Below are 26,695 nucleotides of genomic sequence, written 5' to 3'. Positions count from 1 at the left end.
TGATACTGGCCGCTAGAAAGGCCATTTAAAAATAAATTATTAAGAAAACAATATGTCAGATTTTTATTATTCTGTTTCGAGATATTCAACTAGAAACTACATAATGTGTGAATTACCAGCGAATATTACGAAAATTGAGCATCGTGCTGTAATTAAGTTCCTTACAAAAAGTGAAAAATCACCGCAGTGTATTTTTGAGGAAATGGCTATTATTTACGGTGCTTCTGGGCCTTCTTATGCCACAGTCAAAAAGTGGAGTCGCTTATTTAAACTCGGGCGGGAATCCATCGAAGACGACCCCCGCTCAGGGCGGCCAATATCGGTAGTGACCGAAGAAAACGTAGCCAAAGTCAAAAAGTTGGTATTGGAAGATAGAAGAATTAAGGTTTGGCAAATATCTGAGGTCCTAGGTATAAGTAAAGAACGAGTCGGAGAAATTTTACACGAACATTTGCACATGAGTAAAGTTAGTGCTCGTTGGGTGCCGAAAATGCTTACTGCCTTCGATAAAGAACGTCGTGTTGAAACTTCCCAGGCGTTTTTAGACTTGTGCGAAGATAATATAGACGAAGTTTGTTCCCGAATAGTAACTGTCGATGAAACATGGATCAGACAGTATGACCCGGAGTGTAAGTCCGAATCAATGCAGTGGATTGAGAAGGGGGAACGGCCGCCGAAGAAATTTAAAGTGCAAAAGTCGGCCTCTAAGTTAATGGCTACGGTGTTTTGGGACTGTGATGGTATTCTTTTAATCGATTATTTAGAAAAGGGTTCCACAATAAATGCACTTTATTATGCAGATCTTGTAAGACAGGTACGACAAGCAATAGTTGAAAAAAGGAGAGGTAAACTAAGGAAAGGAATTTTGTTTTTGCAAGACAACGCACCCGTCCACACCGCTCATGTTGCGAGGCGTGCTTTGAAGGAAGTTGGCTTTGACGAAATCGACCACCCACCGTACAGCCCCGACCTAGCCCCTAGCGACTATTTTCTATTCAATAATTTGAAGAAAGAGTTGAGGGGAAAGCGATTTACTAGTGACGAAGAGATGAAGGCGGCCGTAGAGGAGCATTTTGAAGGGCAAAATAAAGAATATTTTTTTAATGGGCTAAAAGCACTATATAAAAAATGTAAAAAGTGCATTGATTTGGGAGGAGATTATATCGAAAAATAAACAGTGATTTACCTTTGAAAATTGTGTTTTTGTATCTTAGGCTTAGAAGTTTTCAGACGTCCCTCGTATGATCCCTCACGACAAAATTGTAGTAAGTATAAGTATATAGGTAGGTATTAGGCGTGCAAGAATATGAAATGACAAACGAATTTAGGTATAATGCAAATGAGTATTTTAAAATAAGAAAGTGAGCTCGTAAATATGCGAATCCCACGCGAATGATATCATATTCTCTTTATTAGTCCTCGAATTCCGTGACGAAGAAAGAATTTCTACAGAATTCAAATATGTAATATCAGAATATCGTACCCTTTATGAACTTCATTATCTACTGAAAAATCAAAGTAATTCAAGAAAGAAACGCAAAACGCTTTGGAACAGAAAAATTAGAACAAAAATAAACGCGGAAGCGGCGCCCTTCGTTCCAATTCTCCTTTGTCTGATCTTATAGGTCTTATTAATATTGTTCCTGTGTGTGTTATATATGTTTTTATTTACAATACAACCGTCTGTTTTCCGTCTTCATTCAAATCAAATACATATGACATTCAAAATATATTTGCGGGCGTATGCATAAGATAGGTAACCTCCTTGTGGTACTTACGTCCTAATTGGCACTTTAGACGAATTTAAAGTTATTTTTATTGTCATATGGTTCATTATGTTTTATAATTTTCACGAAAACGTATGGATTGAAAACTGTTATTTATCATTATCAATCTTACTTTTGACTGTTAGTGAGTTTCGTATTTGGTTCTTCCCTTCCTATCAGTTGAGAACTATCGTGGTCAGTTTTTCAATAAAAAAAAAAACAAAAGACAGGTTGCAAAATTAACGGATTAGAGGCGATAAATAAGGCGATGATGCAAACTGCTCGTCAAATGAGGCGTAAAACGCGCCCGAGTATGAATTGCTTAATGTATTGATTTCATTTACAGCCGGTGTACCAATAGACATGCGAGAAATACTTTTAGAATCCATCTTAATGTTTTTAATTACGTTGCGATATTTTATTACTTGTCCTAACCTAATAACTATTTTTGGAGCCTACACAGTACACGGGTTATTGCTACATGCCAAAATGGTTCTTCCTGGACGGAATATCTTGGGCGCTACTTTCGCTAGTTACTTGAAGAGAAAAACTAATATATGGACATACAAAATACTAAATAGTATATGTACACTACAGTGAACTGTTCCATCGTTTTCCCTCGTTTTCAGTTAATTTGGTATTTAATTACAATCTTGAAAACAAAATCATTTTGGTAGGCGATGTTCTATGTGATAGAACATCGCCACCATATGATAGAATCTATCATATTTAAATGTTGTTTTACCTCCTTGCGTTGACTCATTCTCGGGAATCGCTTACTAATAATCTAGTTACGAAAATATAACTCCCCCACGATATAGGCCGCATAGCATATAGGTCAAGAACCTCCGGTACGCCGCCGTGCATCTTAAAGCGCATCTCACGCGATCCGGTTTAGCCTTTGTGCGTCGACTTGTTTACATTGTAGGGTTATCATATTAAGATTGGAAAGCCAGATTGGGTACTGGCAAGAATAAAGAAACGTGAACTTCGAAAATACTTCAACTATTTCCTTTTTAATTGGGATTTTAAAATAACACGTCACTGATGATTACATATTAAAAATTGCATACACTCTGGGTCCATAAATCCAAAGAATGAGAAGAAAGTAGTTTCTTTAGGGAAACGACTTATTTGGCTGTTGATGATATGTTAGGCAAGTGATAAAGTAGAAAGCTACGAGTATGCAGCGTTGCATACGTTTGAGGGTGTCATTTTTCTTTGTTTTCGTGAAATGACCGCCATACTTCCCAGTGTGCTGTCCTCTTGAAGCCAATAAATGACAAAATAATATGTAAGTTCGCATTTGTAGTATCACCAGATCACCACTTTTGGTATTGATTGGTATATTAACAATACTCATTTTACTCAATCATATTTTTCAATAAATATGTCTAAATCAAAACTCTCTCTTCTGACACAATGGTTGTATCGTTTAAGAATAGAATAAATTAAATGAAAACACTTTTTTTTTAGTCAAAGTAAAATGACAGCACTTAACTTTTCTTAATTCTGGACATGAGTAGGTATACTTACTCATATATTAGGTTAGGAAGGGGTCATCCATTAATTACGTCACACGAATTTCTAGGTTTTTGACACCTCCCCCCCTCCTTGTCACAGTTGGTCACATTTGACAACCCCTCCCCCCTAGTGTGACGTCACATTTTTTCTACGAAATCGCCAAATCGAATTAAGTACCTAAGTATTATTAATATTTTATCATAATATTTTTGACGATATAAAATATTAGTAATTTTATAACCCAAAACTGCTTAGGAAAGAAAATTAAACGAATAAAAACGATCATCGTTTTAAAAACTTGTTATTTAAATGTACAGCGAATAAAATATTTTAAATAAATTTTCGGTTACTGATGAAGTTAAAGTGACGTCACAAAGTTTGTGTCTCCCCCCTCCCCCATGTCACAATATGTCACATTTTCTTGACCCCCTCCCTCCCCCTAAACGTGTGATGTAATTAATGGATGACCCCCAATGCCTAATGAGGTGAATTATAGCCTTTAGAAGTTAGGACTTACGAGTACTTGTCGATGCGCACTAGCTGAAAGTGCATGGAATAATTTATGTCCTGACAAGGGCTTTGTTCAAAGTGACTCATCGTAGCTTGAGCTTTGAAGACAATAGAAACGAATGTAGATTCGATTATTGTCTGAAGGCTATTAGTAATATTTTTTCCTCGTTTTATTGAAGTATATATGTAATTTGCGTGTTAATCGTAGCACACAACAGTTGGATAATAATAACAAACGTAGGTAGCTGTGTAAATGTTATTAAAAGGAACCGTTTTCTTGGTATTTATTTTCTATTTCCATTTTTTTTCATTTCCATCCAGATCAGGAAGAACTGAGGAAATACGTGTATGATAAGAAGAAAATAAATTTATTCAGGACGCTAACAGGATACAGAATAACTGTCACTATTTCACCTATTACCTGCAACTTTCAGCTAAATCGGTTTTACCTAGACTTTTGAGCTTACTGTGGGCTGTGTGCAATTTATTTACACGTCAATGGTTGTTCCCGAAATGAAACGGTCCAAATCGGACGCGTATAAGTCTTTTTTCTATAATTTCCATATATTTTTCAGATACGAGATTATTTTTTCTATAATTTTAACAGATACAAGAATATAGTCCCAGAAAGCCACACCGTTTACTAAATTTCCAAATCCATATTAAGCAGCGACTTCCTACTGCAATAGAGTACAGCTATTGACGCACCAAATACGGCGCGTGCGCATCGCATCAGGGTCGATGTAACGTCCAGTAGAGCGTGAATTAACTAATAATCGTGCTTTGTGGAATTACGTACAATTACTGCTCATAAAATGGCATACGGACAAAGAAATTCATCTTTTGTCTTGGGACAAATTTGTTTACTTATTAGCTTATTAAAAAGTGTTTGCAATTATTTACTGGTAAAATAGACGCATAGGAAAATATATCTGTAACAGCGAAAAAGTTGAAATTTGTATTTATTAAAAAAAATTGTATGTATTATTCTTTTTTAGGGTTCCGTACCCAAAGGGTAAAACGGGACCCTATTACTAAGACTTCGCTGTCCGTCCGTCCGTCCGTCCGTCCGTCTGTCACCAGGCTGTATCTCACGAACCGTGATAGCTAGACTGTTGAAATTTTCACAGATGATGTATTTCTGTTGCCGCTATAACAACAAATACTAAAAACAGAATAAAATAAAGATTTAAATGGGGCTCCCATACAACAAACCTGATTTTTGACCAAAGTTAAGCAACGTCGGGAGGGGTCAGTACTTGGATGGGTGACCGTTTTCTTTTTGCTTTTTTTGTTTTTTTTTTGCATTATGGTACGGAACCCTTCGTGCGCGAGTCCGACTCGCACTTGCCCGGTTTTTTTAATTTACAGATCATAATCGAATAGACTAGACCACAAATTGTAAATTACATAATAGGCAGATGACTGGTAGCATCGCTGCATATAAAGAGGTAGAAAACATCAAGCCGTATGTCTTTAGGGACCTTTCTGTATTTTATTATTGGAATTTCGAAAAACTTATTCTAAAGCACGAATGGCATAACGCAACATAAAATAACTACTTCGTATACGCCTGCTTCGTATGGACTTCACATCTTTAAAGTGTGCCACATAGATGTAGGACAACGTAGCGTGTTGAGAGAGGAGAGGCCCTTTGCTCTAATTATAAATGTTCAACTGTAAAATCACTGAGAGAAAAATCATCACCAGGAATTAAAAAACAGTTCTGTACTGGGGGAAGAAATGAAGTTTTAGTAATAATTATGGACGTTTCACTATTTCTGTAAAGTTTATTTATTTCTATAAACAGCCCAGTAATCCCAAATATAATTTCAACAAACAGATAATAGAAATTGCAAGAACTAATAGAAATTGCAAAAGTCAATTTGTTGCTATTAGTTAACTCTCCTTGTCCCCGGATTAAGTTTATTTTTGTAATTCTAAGTGTGTTTTTGTTGTACTTTTCTCTCAGTGATGTTATAACTACATACAATGTACACAAGTTTGGAACACTGTAATCAGATTTCATTCCACAATTGAGTACAAACAACAAGATTGTATCTTCAAAGCAAAACCTAACACCAAGCACCGAGCCGCTCGAGGTTGTTTTAAATGTGATTTCACTTATCCGAAAATGGTCGCAACCTTGAGACCTTCTCGGTGATTATTGTGTTGCGAAGCTCAAGGCAAAACTCTACATTTCAAAAACGTACTTTACGAATTACGCGGCGACTCAGTCGACGGCGACTGTGATTTTTTGTAGTTTGTATAGGCGTTTACGGACTTAGTCGCCGTCGTCGCCCAGACGATTCGGCGACTCACTGCGTATGAGGCGACGCACAAGCGACCGCTGGTCGCCGGCGACCACTAGGAACAGGGGTTCAAATGGAAACGTTCACAGTTCACACTGCAAGCAACTGTCGAGATGACAAATTTGTATCCGGCTCTCTCTCGAACATAGTTATGAAGAACACAACGTATCTTAGTCATACTTGCGCTCAGCCTGGTCTCCTGGCCCTAGTTGCCCATGTTTTGGTCGCCGAGTCGCCGGCGAGTAGTCGACACTGTCGACAGTGCGTTACGGCTCTAAAACGAACGGTTAAGAAACAATTGAAGTCCAAAAATATGGACAAACACAAACGCACAAATGCATTTTAACTTAGATAGTTGATTTAATGACTCTACATTTGTGTTTTATAAAATCAAGAACGCCACAACTCCAGTTTGGCTACCACTTTTGGCACTAACATAAACGCAATCGTTCTCGATAGCGTAACTTACTTTCTATGCATCTCGCTCGTACTCGCATATTACTGCGAGCGAGATGTATAGAAAGTAAATTACGTAGACGTTAGCGTATATGTCAGTTTTGACACTGTCAGTGACTCATGGTACGGGTACAGGTACATATTGTCACGGACTCACGGTATCGTAATAGAAATACGGTCATGACCGGACGTTGTATACTTGTATGCCGGCACGATAATTGACTGTGCCATGGTTATTTTCGGGAGGGTAACCTACATTAAACTAGGTACATAAATTATGACTCCTGAACCATTAAAATTACATAGTGAGCCACCGGAGCGTTATGAAACCATACGAAACAACAACAAAGACTGCATTGTTACCAGTTTAATTTCAATCTACATTGGATTGAATATTGTCCTAATTTACAAAGCTATTAAGGTTTTCGAATAAGATTTGTTCGCGCGTAATGACTTGATGATAAGAGACTGAGAAAATAAAGGTCATTCTAAAGACTTACATTTTATTACCAATGTTAAACAGTAAATAACACCTTTACATAAAATTAAATATAAATAACAACAACATGATCCTCGTAATAAATAGTAATTCTTATCTCCAGTTTCGTTCGCGAAGACATTTTTTAAATAGGTCAGTCTACGTCACCGCAAAACTGGGCTCCGTCGAGGTTAACCCTAAAAAGGCAAGACAAGCGGCCTCTATAAGGTCATAATTATGCCGGAGCCAAGGTATTCGACGTACGAACGTATTGAGCGCACTCGGAACAGACACTAATAACACCTACTGATAGTGAATCACAGTACGGTTAGGTGTCAACGCACTTCACTAAGTTGCATAGAATATCGGTCGCGGCGCGGGCGCTTGCGGTGTGCGCTAGAGACTAAAGCTTCTTCAAATCTTCACAACCAGGAGGCGAACGGCCGGGCTTACCGAAAATAGCACCCGGCAGTGCAACGGGGTATCCCGGTGACGAATTCCGAAGCTTGCTCTAATTCTATTTCCAATATTAGCGTCACTATTCGTGTAAAATTCTTCGTTTTCTTCAAGACTTCAATATACACAAAGATAATTTTGTTACGAATACGAAGTTCTATATATCTTAGCTTTTCCGTTGACCAATTTGAAATTTTAGACAACAATGAATGAACGAGTGGTCTTGTAGAGAGCTGGTAAACGTCTGAAGGTTAAAAATGGGACTAAGAAATGAAATGTTGCCAATTTTTGGTGCTAGTGGCAAGACTCGAAAATAAGAATAATTGGAGATTTGCCAACACAGCTGAACTGCTTTTGTGTATGCATAACGTAGTAGCAATTTAGTGATAATACACCATAGCATTAATTGTATTAACAATTAAGTTATTAATTTTTCTTGATAGATATGTACCCGTACCACGACCCACTGACGGTGTCAAAAGTGCATAGCGTCGCTGTGCCTACAAAAGTCGCCATGTGTTTTTAACCTACTTTACAGGAGACACAAAAAACTGTTTATTTCGATAACTATTGAACATATTCAAATCATAATTTTTATGATAAAAGTATTTGCACTTTAGCATATATTACGGAATTACCTGAAATGATATTTTAGTTTCAATAGTGTGAAAAAAAAATTTTTTTATAAATATGTTACATAGCGATTTTTGTTTTAGTCGTAAAAACCGCTAAGTGTCTTAACCAGTTCATAGGTAGATTTAAATAAAATGATGTGGTGTTCAATAAAACAGAAAAAAAAACTTTTAAGTCGATATAATGGAAATTTAATCATGATTGAATAGTCTACGTACTTTTTTATTATAACTAGATATTACTACATATTAATATTTCCTTGTTTGTAGGCAACACAAGGGTCACTGCGGTATTTGCGTGGCTTGTAAATTGAAATTTTGTTGTCTTCTAATATTTCTTTAAACTTCTTTCTCCCAACACAGCATACGAAAAAATAATTCAATCGACTCTTTTACATATATCCTGGTACTTATTATTTTCCTTTGAAAAGACATGAATAATTAATAATGTATTTGTCTGATGTTTACTGCTTTTTTTTTCATTTATTATCTAAGTTTGTGTTACAATATTAAACACGACACGATATTGCCTAGCTGAGTTGAAAAAAAACCATTTGTATTTAAGATATTGTATTTAAGACCCTGCCTGTGAAGGCGATGGCCCTGGGTCCGAATCGGGTCCATATTGGGTCGCATAATAATTGATTGTCCTAATGTAATGTTACGCATAAAACTCATTTCGCATTATTGTTAGGTATTGTGCTGGAAATATTAACATTTCTGAAAAATTATAACACAAACCATTTGCAATGCAAAATATTTTCAAAAATACTTTCTGTTTCAGTTGGAGAAAAAATTTGCGAAAAGAGATTTATGCGTAACATTACATTATGACAATCAATTATTATGCGATGAGACCTTAATAGGACCCCGTTCGAATCCCAGTAAGGGCATTTATTTGTGTGATGACACAAATAATATTTGTTTCTGAGTCATGGCTTGGTCATGGTTGTATGTAAATATTTATATATTATATATATCGTTGTCTGAGTACTCACAACACAAGCCTTCTTGAGCTTACTGTTGGACTTAGTCAATCTGTGTAAGAATGTCCTATAAAATAACATGATTTTTTTTTCTTTAAGTAATGCATAAATGCACTACATGTTCATGTTATAAAGTACATTGCGCTAACTTTTTTTTTTTATCAGATCAAAAAATAAAAAATTATGTAATTTTGATTTATCTTACATCATTTTTTGATCCAAAAGCATCGGTAAACCAGAATGGTTTGTCTCGATACTCCATTCCGCAGTACTTAAATAAGTAAATATACAATAGGCAAAACATATTTCTATTTTTTATGTAATTTTTCATTCACTTGTTACCTTTATAACTGCCAACAACTTGTAACGAAAACTCACAAAACTCAATTATTTGTACACACACGTAATAACATACGGTAGACTGGATACTGGATTGTTATAAGAAAATTCCGCCATGTGTCGTAACAGACACGGTCTGGGAACATAGCATCGACTCCAACTTGTACAAAAATTATCGCTATGTGCGAGGAACTACATATCGGGCGCAAGCGCATCTAATAATTTTTCAATAAACTAGTAGAAAATATCGCTATGTGTCAAGAATGACATAGCGAGCGCACGTCTGTAATTGCTGTTGAAGTAAGCTAATGTAGTTATGTGATTTATTCCAGTTAGCGATTATAGGAAGAGCATTCATTGTATGGGCATCACATACCTACATTTGTTAAATCCTTAAATAGTGAAATAAGCTCAACGCTGTTTTTGGAGCATATGCGTATGGAAATAAGGTTCAAAATGGCATTAAAACCTAAAAATCGACAAAAATCACATAGCGACTTTTGTAGGCACAGCGACGATAGGTACCCTAACGTCTACGTAATTTACTTTCTATACTTACATCTCGCTCGCACTAATATGCATATATGCATAGTACGAGCGAGATGCATAGAAAGTTAGTTACATTCTCGTTAGCCTTTATGTCAGTGCCAATTTGCCAAACTGGTGGTAGCCACATTGTATCCAAAGAGCTTGCTTACAATGTGCAACGTAACTTACAAAAGGGAATTTAAATATACAATATATGTATAACCATTCACATTATCAAATTCGTTTTTTTATTTTAATTTGGATTCTGAGAAAATAACATACAGTACTGTAGGCCTAAAAGAAAATGCTTTCCTTTGTTTGCTATCAACACGAATTCAAGAGATTTTATAGTAGAAGTAGATTTTTTTTATTTAATTTTCATTCCATGTTCTCATTTATAATATTTTTGAATTATTTATGAAATTATTTAAGAATATATATCAAAATGCAATAATGTTAGCTAGTGTACAGTTTCATCACCTGTGTAAATAACCAGGAAATGTGTGATAACAGCTGATATTTTTTGTTACCATATCAATCATCTCTTAAGTTTTTAGGAAACGAATATTTTTTCTAACTTACCACCTTATTTATGAGCCTGAATTAGTTAAATTATGTTTTATCCTTGTCTTACAAATACATAAGTCAAAACGACAGATAGAGACATACAATTCATAGCTAATTCAGGCTTGTAATGTGTTTATGAGTAACACCATTAGGATTTGGCCACACTGACTCGGTATAAAATTTGTGCAAATACATTATAAATTTTATTTATGCAGTTAAAATCTCTGCCTACCCCTCCGGGGGAAATAGGCGGGATCATATGTATATGTATGTATAAAACCACCAAGCTATAATAATTATATCCACTTTATTGTCAATTCAGAAAAATAACTTTCTGCTAAAATAATGCATTAAACAGCCTGCATGATAGTCATTTCTCTGATAGCTATTATTTAGATGGATCATATTGAGAATAATGTCCAAAGCCTACTAACCTAGTTTAACACAATGTGATGTGATACAAAATGTATGAAAAAAGTTAACTACAACCAAGGAATGCTCCCGTAACTGAACTTGTATGGTGTGACTTGGGAATTCCTGGTTCCAGTAATGGTTTCATATAGAAAACCAGTACCAGGAGCGCACATGAAAATATTACTTATTATTATATACCTACACTATACAAGTACTTTAGTCTTCTCATTAAAAAACTTTCCAGTTGAACTTACATAACAAGGTAAACAACTGCCCTAAAGCATTAACATTTTTGGTAAAAGCTGATTCAATTTAAAAAAACAAGTGCTTATCACTAATAAATTGTTAACTGGGTAAGTAATAAAGGATTATCAATATAACTGCACTCATGGCGCTGATCATGGTACTGTAATGAATCAGTTCCAATTCCAACTGATAGGTGAGATTTTGTGAGTTCCACCAGGTTGGTGGACCAAAGAAACAGGAACAATAAGTTTTCTGATGCTTATACATAATTTTTTTAATCTAGGCTCAAGATGAAACTATGTGTACCAACTTTTGTCATTACCCGGCTTTGCTCTTGCACTTATTAAATTTCTTGGAGTCTATCCAAATATCTTTAATAGGACAAGCACGACAAACGACAACTGGCAATTGTATATATGACAAAAGCATATTACTTTTCAAAATGCAATAGGTACCAATGTAGTTAACTACATTTTTCGTTCGTGGGTAAAAACTTAATGATTAACTTTGTCTCTTACTATTTAAAATACAACGCAATTGTATAGAATCGAACACTTGCTAAGAGATAATTTATAATGACTTTAAAATCAATCCGTTAATCAAACGTCATTTATTTTAGCATCAGTTTATTAATTATAGTTTTGATGATTGTTAACTATTTTATTTTTTATAAAGATGAGATAGAGGATTTCTACAGCCAATAATAATTTGTATTGATCGATACCGACTGGATAATCAAACAAAGGGAAGACAGATGTGTAAAATTAAAAATAAACTTGCAATACGTCACAAGAAATCAACATTGTACAAAAGGCAGGTAAACATAAGTATAAAAAATGTATTACTTACATCACTAATCGGGATATTATAGACGATATCATATTAACGGCCACATATGAAAAACACTCAAAAAATCATAGAAATTAACATGACAAACACAACCGCTCAGCAGTACGTCCGAGTCGCCATATTGAATTGAGTTGAAGTTTGAATTTTTGAAATATGTTTTGGTCACGTGATCAATCAATATATTAAGTAGCAAGTTTAAGTAGACTACAAAAAATCTAAACCTTTTATTTTTTTGTACATGATATACTGTGAAGTTGTAAAATGATGTCTTATTGTTTATAATATTAAATTTATGTAATGTTTTTTTTGCGGCTCAAATACAATTTTACCAGATGATGTCTCATAATCACTCATAATCCTCATAATTGTACGCTAGCGCCATCTCAATATCGGGTGTGTGTAACTATTGTGGTTTCTTTTTGCGCCATCTGTCGATACTTCTCGGAATTACGACGTAAAGAGAAACTACGTGTTGGGTGAAATTGAATCTTAACGGGATATGTTTGAAAGCATAGTAACTTCTACGTAAAGCATATTGATAACAAGTACTGTTCTATTTGGTAGTATTATACTTCAGTTTAGTCTGATACGACCAAATCAAGAAGTTGTCCATGCCTGGCGCAATAAGTTTGATGAAGCAGTATTTAAAATAATCGGCTAGTAATGTACGTTCCGGGCAGGCGCTTTTTTTGTTTTCCACGTAGTTTCCCTTCGCTCAACGAAGAGTGTGTCGTGTAGAGCGTTCGAACGCTGTGTTTTTTGACGTTTGTGTAGTTTTAAAGTGAATAATGTGATTGTGTGGTTCGTTATGGCCTATAAATACCGTGAAGATTTAGTTGGCAAACGATTTCTGTCTGTGAGTGGTGTGACAAAAATTAATGTGAATAAAGTTTCCGAGTGGGGATGGAAAGCTGGTGTTATCAGGGCAGCATCGCTCAAAGATAACAAGAATAAGGAGCTTCAGGTAGAGCCCCATGCCTATAAATTAATATAATTAAATCTAAGAATATTTTTTATTGTTATGTTAAGTCATGGCGGAATATTATTCTAGGTGGTTTATGTATAATTTAATGCCAGTCGCATACCAACTGAACGCAACATCTCGTCTTATTCCATAACATAACACAAAGATACCAGTTCCTCATTCTTACGTGGAAGGTAGGTACTTATTTCCCCTCTAGATACCTATTGAATAATATAGTGGTCGTACGTTGCTATTTGTATCTTTGATTGATAAGTTGGCATTGAACTGTATCATAAAATGGATCTACTTATGAGTTGTCTTCAAATAAAACTAGGTAGGATGTACCTACAGTAATTACTGGATTAGTGATTGTAGAGAACAGCTTGGTATACTGGTATTTAGTAGAAACGAATGTTTCTTATGAATTATTTATCTCGTTCAAACCGGTTATACCTAAACTAGTATTGTAATTAAATATAAAAAATACACGACTTTGTAATTTTACGAGCAACGTACGCGGTTTGTAAAGCGAAAAATTATTTTCCGAATACATGTAGATGGCTAGGCATGTTGGCACATTTTGCCCTACGATGGGGGGAATAGAAGGGACAAGGGCGGAAGGGTGGGAGTGAGAAATAAGCTCGGGACACTTGGAAAGGGCTCGGTCGGAGCCTGGCGGCCTGGGACCTATTTGCAAACCCCGGGATAAAGATACCTATAGATACACCGATGAATTATGCGTTCATACAGACCTGAATTATTCTTAGGTAAAACAAAATACCTTCCAATCTACCTGGGACAAAATCTAGGATAAATTCTTGGTGCACTACCTGACTATTTATCATCTTGAAAACTTACAGCTGAACTCTTACTAAATGACAGTTAGATTACTTACCAAATCTAGATATAAGCACAGAATAAATAATACTAGGTACAGAAGACTCACTCTCTAACAAAACGCGTCTGTCACGATCAGCACAGATATGGCCGCTAGGTGGCGACAGCGCCACGCGCGGCTTATGGCAAACCCCAAAATTGGGGTCGAACGGATGTACTTTTAGCTACCTGTAGCAAAGCGACGAAATCGCAGAGTGAGCCACGCCTGATATAAGTAATTAACATTCTTTTTATTTCCTACCTATCTGGGATAGGACTTACAGAGTTTAAACTCTTGCTTGGTGTAAACCACAGACGAAACTGGACGAAACTTAACCCTCATAAAAATTGGAAATCCAATTGGTAAGCCAGAGGAACATTATACCTTAGGTATAGCACGTCTAAAAAAATAGACATACCTACAACAGGGACAGTTGTAATTTTTCTATAATAAAACTAAAAACATGTCCAATTCGGATTCCCTCGTTTTAAAAAAGTAACCCGTTTATCTATGACAATTTAGTTCACCGAATGCACATGGCTGGAGGTTCGTCGACCCCGCTCTCACCGCGTTCGATGCACCGGCCCGACACCGGCGACGCACGGTTTCTGAACCGAATCAGCGCTCGACAATCGAATTCTTAAATTAAACTTGATAAAAGGAAAGTTTCGCGATAGTAACGGGTACCCAATTTGACAGGTTGAAAGATTTCAATTGAAATAGTTCTTTACGATACAAGTGCGTAAAAGAGAAAATTCGAAACGAGTGGCGATAAATTAAAACACGACCGAAGGGAGTGTTTTAAATCGACACGAGTTGCGAATTATCTATTCGCACGTGTATCGTACAACGTTTTACAGTACATATGGCCCTTTAAACTTTTAACATCACACGAAAAGTGCTATTTTACGCACTAGTGCGGAAAAATAGGACCATAATGTCCATAATATGTACTGTAATTACTTTTTTTTTCACTATAAGCCGTGTAGGTACTTATACGCATTACGAAGTAAAGAACCGATAAAAAATCACACATTCACATTAGGAAAACGTCTACCTGTCATGCTGTGGTCTGTGATGAATTTGAAGACAAGGAAATATTTGAGATAGAGGTACTAAGAGTAATTGATTGCTTCACTTTACTTTGCATTTTCGTAAATTGAAATAGTTCTTTACGATACAAGTGCGTAAAAGAGAAAATTCGAAACGAGTGGCGATAAATTAAAACACGACCGAAGGGAGTGTTTTAAATCGACACGAGTTGCGAATTATCTATTCGCACGTGTATCGTACAACGTTTTACAGTACATATGGCCCTTTAAACTTTTAACATCACACGAAAAGTGCTATTTTACGCACTAGTGCGGAAAAATAGGACCATAATGTCCATAATATGTACTGTAATTACTTTTTTTTTCACTATAAGCCGTGTAGGTACTTATACGCATTACGAAGTAAAGAACCGATAAAAAATCACACATTCACATTAGGAAAACGTCTACCTGTCATGCTGTGGTCTGTGATGAATTTGAAGACAAGGAAATATTTGAGATAGAGGTACTAAGAGTAATTGATTGCTTCACTTTACTTTGCATTTTCGTAAATAGGTACCTACTTACCAGTGATAAAGATTAATTGTATTTGGTCTCATTGCTTATTTCTTTATTAGTCTGCCTAATACGCCTTTAAGGTAATTGACATAACTCAGATATTAAAAGTTGTTTACCATTTTTGTCGAGATATTATTCAAAATACTTATTATGCATACATTCTTTATCTCAACCTTGATAAGGTCAATATAAGTAGGTACATGAAACTCGGTTTTTTTAGTTTAACTTGTCCTTTTTAACATACTGCAACAATGCAAAAACCTACCTATTTCATTAAAGGCGATACTAAACAAAGAGGGCATTACGCAACCTACAACTTGCAACATCAGTTTAATGATTATCGAGATAGACGTAGGTACGATTACTGACAGGCCAATTCGAGTTTTATTCATTCGAACTGTTTCCGATATGATACAATACAATACAAATACTCTTCATTGCACATCTCATTCCAGAAAACAATACAAATAATACAATAAGAAGAGGTTAAACAACAGGCGGTTTTATTGCTAAAAAGCGATACTGATACTACCTACTCTGTCTGATGATATTGTTCTGTCAGTGTCAAAAGTTACTAACAATCTTAGTCACAAAGCAAAGTTAAGAGCAATCTAGTCTATAAATCTTCTTATTTTTATCCCATACCCTCTGCTGGAGTGTAGGACTCAAATAAATTTCTCCAATTGATTTCGGTCTTTGGTATTTACATTTAGGTCATTTCTTCCCAATTCATTGTTATCCTTTCCACCTCTATCTTATTCCATGGAGGGGTTCCAGGCTGATTTTGGATTGCAGCCTGTTTTCAACTTGTAATCTCCATCTCCAAAGAAATGTTGTTTTTAGGGCGCAAAACACCAGCTTCTCTATTACAGTCAGATATATTTTATTATTCCAGAGTTTTTTCTTGATGACTTTCTCATTTGAGCCACCTTTCACTAGTGATAACGTTTTATTAGAAAAGCGTGGGAAAGAGATTGGCACCTAGCTGATAAACATTTAAATGAATATTTTGTATAGATCTGCGACTATTGGTGAACCGACTACACAACTAAAGTCACGATCGCCTGACGAATTGGCATGTGTTGCCAATCGTCTCTATAGCACCGGTGCCAAAAGAAGGATTCATATATATGTTTACTTAGTTATATAATCTTATACGTTATACTCTTCAGTAACTACTTTTTTATACATTATTAAGTTCATGCTATCAGGAGGTAAACTACCAAATCTGTTAAGTTATTACTACATGAATAAGTATGACATTGTAAATCCTTGGTATGTCCATCTACTTTGCCATTATTAAACTAGCGACCCGCCCCGTCTTCGCACGTGTTAACAAATTATACACATAAACATTCCTCAAGAATCACTCTATTGATAGGTGAAAACCGCATGAAAATCCGTTCGGTAGTTTTTGAGTTTATCGCGAACATACACACACACAATGAGACAGACGAGACGCGGCGGAGGACTTTGTTTTATAAGGTGTAGTAAGTCAATACCGTTTGGCAACTTTATTCAACTAAATGTAATACATTCCGGCAACATTATTGCTTTGCTACTATACTCATTTCATATCATCTATTCAAATTTATGATACAAGATTTTACATAATTCCACTATACACTATTTACATATAAATACTATAAATAGCAATGACAGAGATAAGACGTTGGAACGTTAGACTTCGTTATCTAACACATGATTACAGTGGGAAAATTTTGCTGCTTACCGGTTGGTCGAATCAACGTTTCGTGACAACGTTGGTCCCTGAGAATGATGTCAGTTTCGGTTTGATTGAGCCTACGAGACAATGGCACCCCACCGGATATTACAAGTATCAATTCCAATGTTGTATTCCAAATATTGGAATGTGTGATCAATACTCATGTAAAGACGAATAAGATTGAAAATGATGTGAATGAACTTTAAAACTTTCACAAATCTGAATCGGGTCTAGACTGGTGAAATCCTAAAGGTCACCGTGATTAGGCAATTCTTCAGACATGCTGATTATACGCTAGGTATTAGGTTTTAATTACGTTTTGGTATATAAGAATAACCGGAATTCAATTTATTACTTACCACATCATTAGGATGTAAAGTACCAAATGATTGTTATGGGAAATTTTTCGAACACAAATATGACGTATTACTTTTGCTATCTTTAATTCCAATGTAGCATTTTTGAGTTCCGCAATTTTCAACATGAAAAGCTTGTGATTTTCGTCACTTTGGCGAATCATCAACTTTCGGGTCAAAAGTGTTGGAAACATCATCAGTATGACAAGAATTTATAGATTCTATGGTTAATTTCACCTATGAATTTGAAGTAAAGGAATGCCTAAACGCGAGTACAAAACATTGAACACGAACACAACGACAAACCCGATGCGATGCCCGCCTGCACCGCTCTTCTCATTCCTCGGTTATAAATAGAAGCCATATCTTTGTACCGCGCTCTCCCGCCGTGAGTGAGAAACGCCAGATAAACTTATAAGCACTACTAACGTGCAATAGATGTGCCTGGTAACTATGAGGGAAAAATAGAAGACGAGGATTTCTACAGTAGAGTTTTTGATTGATCTCATGATTCGCATGGCCCTAAGCTGGAGAAGTATACTACCGGCATCTTTTAGCAGTTTCTGCAATAAGCGTTCGTGGTGATATCGCCGCTAGATAACTGTAATATTTGTATAAAAAAGTATATCGAAATAACCTAAAATCCATCAATGTTGAGATATGTACATTGGTAGGTAGATGTTACAGAAGCAAGTATCCTCGTATAGGTGTATCTGACCACATCAATTTCGACAATTTCGTCACCCTCACGTTCATCAAACGTGCCGGACTGGAGGTTTACTTTCGACCAATCTACCTATAGAAATACTGTGATGCGAACGGATTTCAACTATACTTCTGTGTATCCAAGACACTTCGCTAAGCTCAAGTTAAAAACACAAAATTCTTAACTTTTCCAAGATCATGAATGCGGAAGAAATAAGAAATTGCTACCTCGGAATTAAAATGGCCGCGGCTAGAACGTATTAGAGCAATTTATTGTCACTAGTGGACAAAGGAAAACGAGTAAAGTTAAAAGAAATGATAAAAGTTAAATTAATTACATAAATATACTACCTAATATGCCTATGCCCATGCCCACGGAATACAGTAGCCGGTGCAGGCCGGAGTTTAGGCAGACCGAAAAGGAGATGGCGGGACAACTTGGACGCATTCTACCCCAAATGGTGAGAAAATGCCGATGACAGGGTCGAGTGGAGAAAACGAGGGGAGGACATTGCAAGTAGGCTAGGAAAAAAAAAATGCCTATGTCACTCTTTACACTGAGACATAATCTAATAGGGTGAATCAACTATTTCTTGCTGTTACTCTCTCTCCAAGACTAGCAGAGAGCACACGCATGACACATTCACCGCACACAACCACAACACCTTTCACATCAAATTCATCGAACTGTTTTGTCTGCAGGTACCTGCAGGGCGAATATCTATGTAATATTTTAGTGATTCCTATTAGGCTTATTTTATTTTTGAAGTATTCTGTCACATTTGTTTCAGCTGACGAGCTGACAATACAACAATATCAATGTCAAACACAAACACAGACACTTTGCAACCGAGAGTGACAAAACCTACGTTGTTTTTATTGATATTTTATTCAGGTTCACTCACCGACAAATTGCCTGCAAGAAAGTCAAGACCTCCAGTCTAGGCTGTAGGCATTACACGACAATGACCTGGGCATTGTCCGAACTATAGCAAAATCGATGACTGATGTTGTTTTTAACATTATAATCTAGTTATTTGGTTAGTACATTAGCGAATTAGCATACATATGGATGGAAATGTAAAGATCTAATAAAGGATATAGGACCCCAAAAGTTAATATATTTGTAAAGACTAAAAGGTACCAGTAATACTTATGCTGATGATTGTACTTTGTACTTAAACGAAATATTTCATAATCAAAACCATAATTGGCGGTTTTCAATTCAATTCAATGATCATTTATTTCAAATAGCAAAGATTCATAATAGTAGTGTAGGACATGATTAGTAACATAATAGCCCAATGTACCACCACTGTTGGTTTTGGTTGTACCACATATCCCGTGACTTCACATGCTGCCAACTTTTTTTATGTTGGTATGCTTTAGATAGTTTAGACGAAAATTTGATACATATAATAGTTATCTTTGATCATGGTTAATCTAAGATTTACACCAAGATGAAAATTTCCGACATGCGAATTAAGTTATTGTAGCATTATTAGATGTTAATATTAATCTATAGCTTTTGATCGTTATCATAGTTGGCCCAAGTAGCATGGAAGTGTCGGCAACATCAATATACCAGCCAATTTAGAACTTAGAGTGATTTAAGAGACGTATAAGAGTGTCAGAAAAGATTTAAGCTGTATAAAAGGTATTTTACAGACATTATACAGCTCAAGCTGTATAAAATCATTATAAAGGATTCTGCGGAATCATGGGGTGCTTTATCAGAATATAGAAAATCTACTATAAAACTAAAAGTGTTGTGAAACACTACAAGCTAATTCTATCGTAAAAGCTGTATACAGGCTGTATTGTAGTAACACTTGGCACTTTTAGCTGTATAAAAGTATCTGTCAACTCCGTTTTAAAACTTTAAGTGTTGTGAAACACTACAAGCTAATTTTATCGTAAGAGCTGTATACAGGCTGTATTGTAGTATCACTTGGCACTTGTAGCTGTACAAATGTATCTGTCAACCCCGTTTTAAAGCTATTTCTTATGGCGTAATTTTACTCTCCTATAAGAATAGTAGTTGTATAACTTCTGTCTGTAAGGGTATTATAAAACTAAACGAATAAATGGCAGCTATAGTACAGCTTTTTTCTGTATTACTGACAGAGTCGCTTATTTCGGCGTAATTTTACACTCGTATAAGTATATATTTCGACCACGAAAATAAAAAATTGTAATGAACAAAATTAATAATTTAGAAAATTATGAAATGAAACGAAGAATAGACCAAATACATTTGGACCTAAGGGTTTTTTATTTGTTATACGGATCTCTAAAGAGACTTATAACTTATGTACGGAGAACCGAAATACAGCCAAACGAATAAAAATCTTCTATTCTAAAGCTGTTTTAATTACAAAAGCTGTAAATGACACTCCATTTATTACACAGTACAGCTACTAAGATTATAATGCTCTCCAACTATCCTGTAAGCTGTTTAAAAATTGTCGCCATTATCCAATGAAAAAAAAAGTATTTGTAAATATAATTAAGGAAATACTTGCAAATATTAAGCAGACTAACATCGTGTTATGATAATCAGCTAAAATAAATTAACGTTAGCCTTAGAATTAATATTTATAAAACTTTTTGTTAATAACAAACACTAACTTTACCGATTTTTGATATTTTCCTTATGGTTTCTCTTTGTTATTTTGCAGGCGCGTGAATATTTTGCCAGAAAAGATACATAGGTTCACAATAAATAATAATCGGCACTTACAAATAGTATAATATTCCACTTAAGTCCTCTATAATTCTTACTTTTACCATCCACTATAACACTTTATTGTCGCCATTACTATATTACGAATGAACAAGATTAAGACATTTTAGTTTCCTAAATGATTATTATTCTCTTGTAATCATTTTTAAAAACTCCTTTAAAACTCATATTCTTATATCGTACTTATAAGAGATTATCTGTAGTGTTAAGGTTTCCTGTTACACCGAAATATAGCTGTAATGCAGCTATTATGCAGCTTATGTATTGCTTATACAGCTACTCTACAGCTCTAATAACGCGAAAGGCTGTATAATTTGGGCCCTTTTTTAACTTATAAGGGCTGTATAAGCGCTTATACAGCCTTTGTACAGCCTAACTGTACAGCTTATAGTATACAAATAAACTTCAATACAGCTTATATACAGCTTGCAATGCTACTTGGGGGGTAATTGGAATGGCAGATCAACTCAGCTTGACAAAGCCAAAAGCAATTGATCAATCAATAAACCATTGAAGCTTAATTGAGCTAAAGGACTTGAGGAGATCACGTAATAACAGATACCTGCCCGATGCTCGATTGATTGTTGTGTTGACTTAGTAACATGAATCATTACGGTTGAGTCATTATAAAACAAAGATTGTCATCTTTGAGCTGCTCATTTCCATATTTAATAGCTGCAAATAGTAGCAAGCATGCTGTTTATGTTAAAAATTCTTGCAGATAAATGCCATATAGGTGAGTGACAAGCTACTAAGTAGTCGTTGTCATGTGTACTTGCAATAGCATAATTAAAAAAACGTTAATTGCTATGATAATGATGTCATTTCTTGTAATTCAATCACTGACATTGTTAAATTGATGGATAAGAAAATCATCTCAGTGTTAATCTATTTCCACCATTTACCGGTAACTGGCCCCTTCCTTAGTTTCTCACTCTAGTATTCTTGGTTCATTGCCAATTTCAATCGTAACTTTGTCATCGGTCTTTTTAAAGATAATATTATCCGTTTTGCTCCGGCAAGGGGCCTTGGAGAAGTACCTGCTTGAGTAATCTTGGCAAGTTGGCACTATTGCATTCAAGGTTAACATAAAACTGTGGTCTATCTATACGCAGATTTATTGGATTGTACGTTAAAGGGGGTACTTATATATAGTAAATAGTCCACAGAAGGCCCCTCAGTAGGTCAGATAACGAAACGATTTTCGCGGTAGCCGCGGTAGGTCCTGCTCTGCTCAGATTGAAATTGACGAGCCCCCCATGACCCGAGATGATTAAATATACTGTTTTGATAGTTTAGCGAACATAATACAGACAAAATCTAAGTCTTTGCCTGTATATTCTGTCCAATCTAGCACTTCTGCATGGAGATCAATTTAAGGGTGGATATAAAATCGGGTATTTAAAAACTTGACTCGATCTATTTGACTTTAATATCATTCTCTTAAAAGTAACACAGATTAATCACAACTGAAAACCTTAAATCAAGTTTGATAGTATTTTATCAACATTAGTCAGTACAGTGTTTATTTAACTCCCATCAAAATATTTTAAATCAACAGTACCTCTGATGAACGTCATATCACCGGAATAGACTTGCCCTTGACAAGGCCACACAGTACACAACATAAGTAGTCATCGTAGGCAACGTTGACTGCCACAAAAAGTTTTGTTTTCGTCTTGTTTAAATCACGACGTGAAACTTATCAACAAATATTACGCAGTATTTCGATGTATAAATATATTATTTCATTTCTGTGTGAACGAAAACGTGTCAACAAATATCACTATATGCATTCGAAAATAATGTAAGCAATATTATGGTATTTTTATAAGTCAAGTGCATAAAACATTACGCCTGCATAAGTGTGCCAATATTTATAATAAGAGATATCCTAATACTGGGTTTACGCATTATTTCGGACACCATTTAATTGACTCGTCAAACAGCTAAATTCCAACAATCGCGTTCCCTCATAACTCCAGTCAATTGTTTAAAACAAAAGCATAACCACAAACTTTCTACAAACGCGAACGAATCGAGTCGGCCAACGCCGCTATCGAGTTATCATCGAATCCAGCTGATATCACGCAAGAGTTGTGCAAGCCGAGCGTGCACAAAGATCGAGAGGGGGGAAAGTAGGTCGGCGGGGCGAGGGGGGAGCCCTTAGGCCGCTGGGCTGCTCCTCTTGTAGCCCAGTTTTCCGATTGAAGATAGAAAGTTTTCCGTGGTCTTTATTTTCCTCTTTTGAATCTGTCATTGTAATTGTAAACTTTATAGTTGATCCCTATGTGATACGCGCGTTTATGATTTATCAATTAATTTGAGAAGAGAATACAATATAACTTTCTCTAACAATGTTTTCAACAGAAATGTTTTTACCGGTCAATTCCAGTCATGGTAGGAATTAAGTGTAAAATCGATTAATACTCGCTAGATTTATTCTCAGAGATTAAACAATAGTTACAAAGCAACATTGCAATTATGGTTTTTTTTTTCATGTGTATTGCGGGCATAAATACTTGTTTTTTTATCGAAGGGCTAAGAGCAGGGCACAAGAGGAGCAAACAGCCACTTATCAACCGCTCGGGGTCGCGCTCGCGCTACGCCACCACGCGGGGAAAGCGCTCTCTCTCCAAAAAAAAAAAAACAATCTGACAGTCACTGGCAAGCTACATCTTATCTATGGGAAAGCGATTAAAAAAACTATTGGCCACATCTCAAGAGAAAAGTGATCTCAAATAAAAACACTGATGGTGTCTTCTGGTCCGACGTTGTGATGATTATGTTGCGTTGCAAAGCACTGCTGGTCTGCTGCGTGAGCAGCAAAATCGGCGAGAGATTTCGCTAATAATACAATGTTATTGTTAAATAATTATGTAGATTGCTGATTTAAGTAGGTACCTTCATTTAATTAGAATTGTGTAATGAATACTTCATTGTAAGGCGATGTTCCCGGATTGCTCTGAAGCAATGTATGTATTATTATTTAAAAGTGTCAAAATTCTTACATATCTGATATGGACAAATTAAACCACTAATATAAGACTATAAATTGATTAATTGTATCATTATTGTAAAATTTGTAAATGACATCAATTTTCTTAATTACCTTGGCTTTCGAAAGAAATCCTACAAGTATAACGGTCAAGTAGTTAGTGAAGTGAAAACGTTTCGCGTAGTTCTTCCACCTCCCATCTGCCCTGCGACCTGTTCTAGCCAGCCGGCAAACGAGTTAAACCACTAATTTGTACCAAACACACCTACTCTGTCAGTGGTCGTGTTGTTGTTCGTTCAGTAAGAATTGCACAAAATTATTGTATGGAATTCGAAGACTTCTTTAAGTGGAGGTTTTGTATACTTTGCAAAACATGTGTCTTGAATAGACAGTAGGACCGGATTTTGAAATTGCGGAGACCTGTGCCAGTGTTCAGCAGTGAACGCTTGTGGTCGATACTGATACTAGGATGGAAGATATTTTATTGAAGACACTTACTCAAAAGTAAAAACTTGAGACACAATGACTAAAATATTGTCAAATATATTTTGGGTATTTGGAGCGCTTAACAATTTCACTAAAAATAATAAACGTAACATGTCTATACGTGGTATATTTCCATGTTTTCTTTGTTACAGTCTACAAATTTTGCGTAGGGTTTATATTCAGTGACCTACTTTATATTTCGCTGGGTCACTTGCATCCGGTTTTATCCCGCTACCCTTTTGACATCCTTCCACCGTACCTCTACGAGTCTACGTATTACCATAACAATAGGACGAAAGAATCTATTGCACGAATACATTTTATAGTACTTTTTTGAAATATTTTCCGGACTTTTTGTTGTTAACCTTTCCGATTATTTCGAACGTGCAAATCTTCGCTGATCTCAGTTGCACCCTGGTTTACATAACCGTTCATGTAATAATAACGTCTCGACTCGACCTTTTCCTGAGTGTTAATTAAAATGGCCATTTTCTCCGGGCACTTTCCATCAATCTGCATAAAACTTTGAATTGATTTTAATGCCAATATCACGTTACGCCAATAACAAGAAGTTATCTGCCTACAAGGCTACTAGGTACTCGCACTTTATATATATTAGGCAATCACTGTTTCGATTATGGAAAGCAAAATTTATTGTATACGCATCACTATTTCAATCTATACACTGAAGTGTAGTATAATAAATCAAAACTTTTACTTTATTTCCCATTGCCTAATTACTTACACGAAAGCTCTAGCTTTCAGACATGTCCGCCCTGAACATACTTATAGGTTGAAGCAAATTTCCGAAAAATGAAGCCACAAAATTTAATTTTGTAGGCTCTGTTTAGATTTTATTAGCAGTATTTATAACATCAAAGGTTCGTCGGTGGCCTCGGCCGCCCTACAACCTTCGCGGCCCCCGTGCCATCAGACTTGTTCTACTATTATATCATTGCCTTACTACTTAACTGCAATGCCGTTTTGTCTTCGTAAATAGGTCGTCTTGCATGTGTTGTCTTTGTGTTGACAGTCATTTATTTAAAGTTATAAATGGTGAGGCTTTTATTTACCTCTTTAAATAGTAAATGTATGCTTGAATGCCAGTTTTTCGAGGTGAAGGTGAGCGTATGGTCTTTAGTATAAAATAAAGACATTTGTATTCGTGTGGGTTAAATAAAAGCCCGGATAAAATAAATCTCAGAGGGGGTGGTAGGTATAACTCTTTACCTTTTGCTATGTATCCATTAATCATTTCCTGCATCACAATCTTCATGTTTAACAACACATATATCGTTTTGTTCTACATTACCTACTTGTTGTTAAGTTTAACGATTGTAAAGCAGCTATCAGCTAGCACTGATTACCTATGAGGGTCACTCGATAAAGTGGGTCATCATTACACTCGCGACCCAATCGATTTTCTGGGTCTTGTGAATACCATCGAGAAATAAAAATAAAACATGAATTGTTTTAACAACTTCTTACATTATAGCAATGCAGTGGATACTGGATCACGATACTACGAACAATTCTCGAGCCCAACTGCAGTAACAGTAAAGTTGGTTGTAAAAGTTAACAATACCTATAACAATGACTTTTAGGTTCGAGCTGAACACAATGGTGAAATAAACAATTTCAATTACTTTTGGCCGGATGTCAAAAGAGAGTGCAAAGACAAAACACGTACGTATTATGATATTTATGATACATCATACAACACTTGCGAAGTGGAATGCTGCCATACTTGCCCCGCCGGACAAAGACGTCGAACCACAGCCGTGTCGTTTCATTCGTTGTTTCTTTGTTATTGTTACTTAGCAGTAAAACGGAATGGTTATTGTCCAGCGTTGATGGTTAGACATTTAAATATCTTATATGATATTGTCGTCTACCTAATAGTCTAGACTTCTGATTGCTTAGCTTTATTAAACTTAATAAATCTGACCCAAAACCATTTACATTTTTGCTATAAAGGTTCAGTTCAACCTTCTCTTTTTAACTATTTTATAGTTTTTATACAACCAGCCGGGCTAGCGCATGGTTGGCGCGACAGTATCTCGTGGCGAGATAGACTACTAACAAAAAAGGGACGCCGCTTTTTTGTTAACATAAATAGAAAAAGACGGGTAGTCTATCTCGCCGCGAGATACTGTCGCGCCAA

At 35.7% G+C, this 26,695-nt stretch overlaps 2 protein-coding genes across 4 annotated transcripts in view; one reads left to right on the top strand and one right to left on the bottom strand.

Annotated features, from left to right (window-relative positions):
- Positions 1-12,223, bottom strand: part of LOC134667843 (receptor expression-enhancing protein 1) — a 32,315-nt gene extending 20,092 nt beyond the window's left edge. For both annotated transcript variants that reach the window (XM_063525230.1, XM_063525232.1), the window contains exon 1: positions 12,064-12,223. In XM_063525230.1, coding sequence (XP_063381300.1) covers positions 12,064-12,095 — 32 coding nt within the window. In that variant the 5' untranslated portion in view covers positions 12,096-12,223. The remainder of the gene's footprint in view (positions 1-12,063) is intronic.
- Positions 12,224-12,764: 541 nt separating this feature from the next.
- LOC134668057 (lysine-specific demethylase 3A-like) overlaps positions 12,765-26,695 on the top strand; it is a 244,360-nt gene continuing 230,429 nt past the window's right edge. Inside the window, exon 1 of one of the 2 annotated variants that reach the window (XM_063525506.1) lies at positions 12,765-13,027. In XM_063525506.1, coding sequence (XP_063381576.1) covers positions 12,872-13,027 — 156 coding nt within the window. In that variant the 5' untranslated portion in view covers positions 12,765-12,871. The remainder of the gene's footprint in view (positions 13,028-26,695) is intronic. The other variant, XM_063525505.1, reaches the window with a different exon arrangement.

This window comes from Cydia fagiglandana, chromosome 10, assembly GCF_963556715.1.
Source record: "Cydia fagiglandana chromosome 10, ilCydFagi1.1, whole genome shotgun sequence".
Lineage (NCBI taxonomy): Eukaryota > Metazoa > Arthropoda > Insecta > Lepidoptera > Tortricidae > Cydia > Cydia fagiglandana.
The sequence above is the reverse complement of the archived record's forward strand: the minus strand, read 5'-3'. Positions and strand labels throughout refer to the sequence as shown.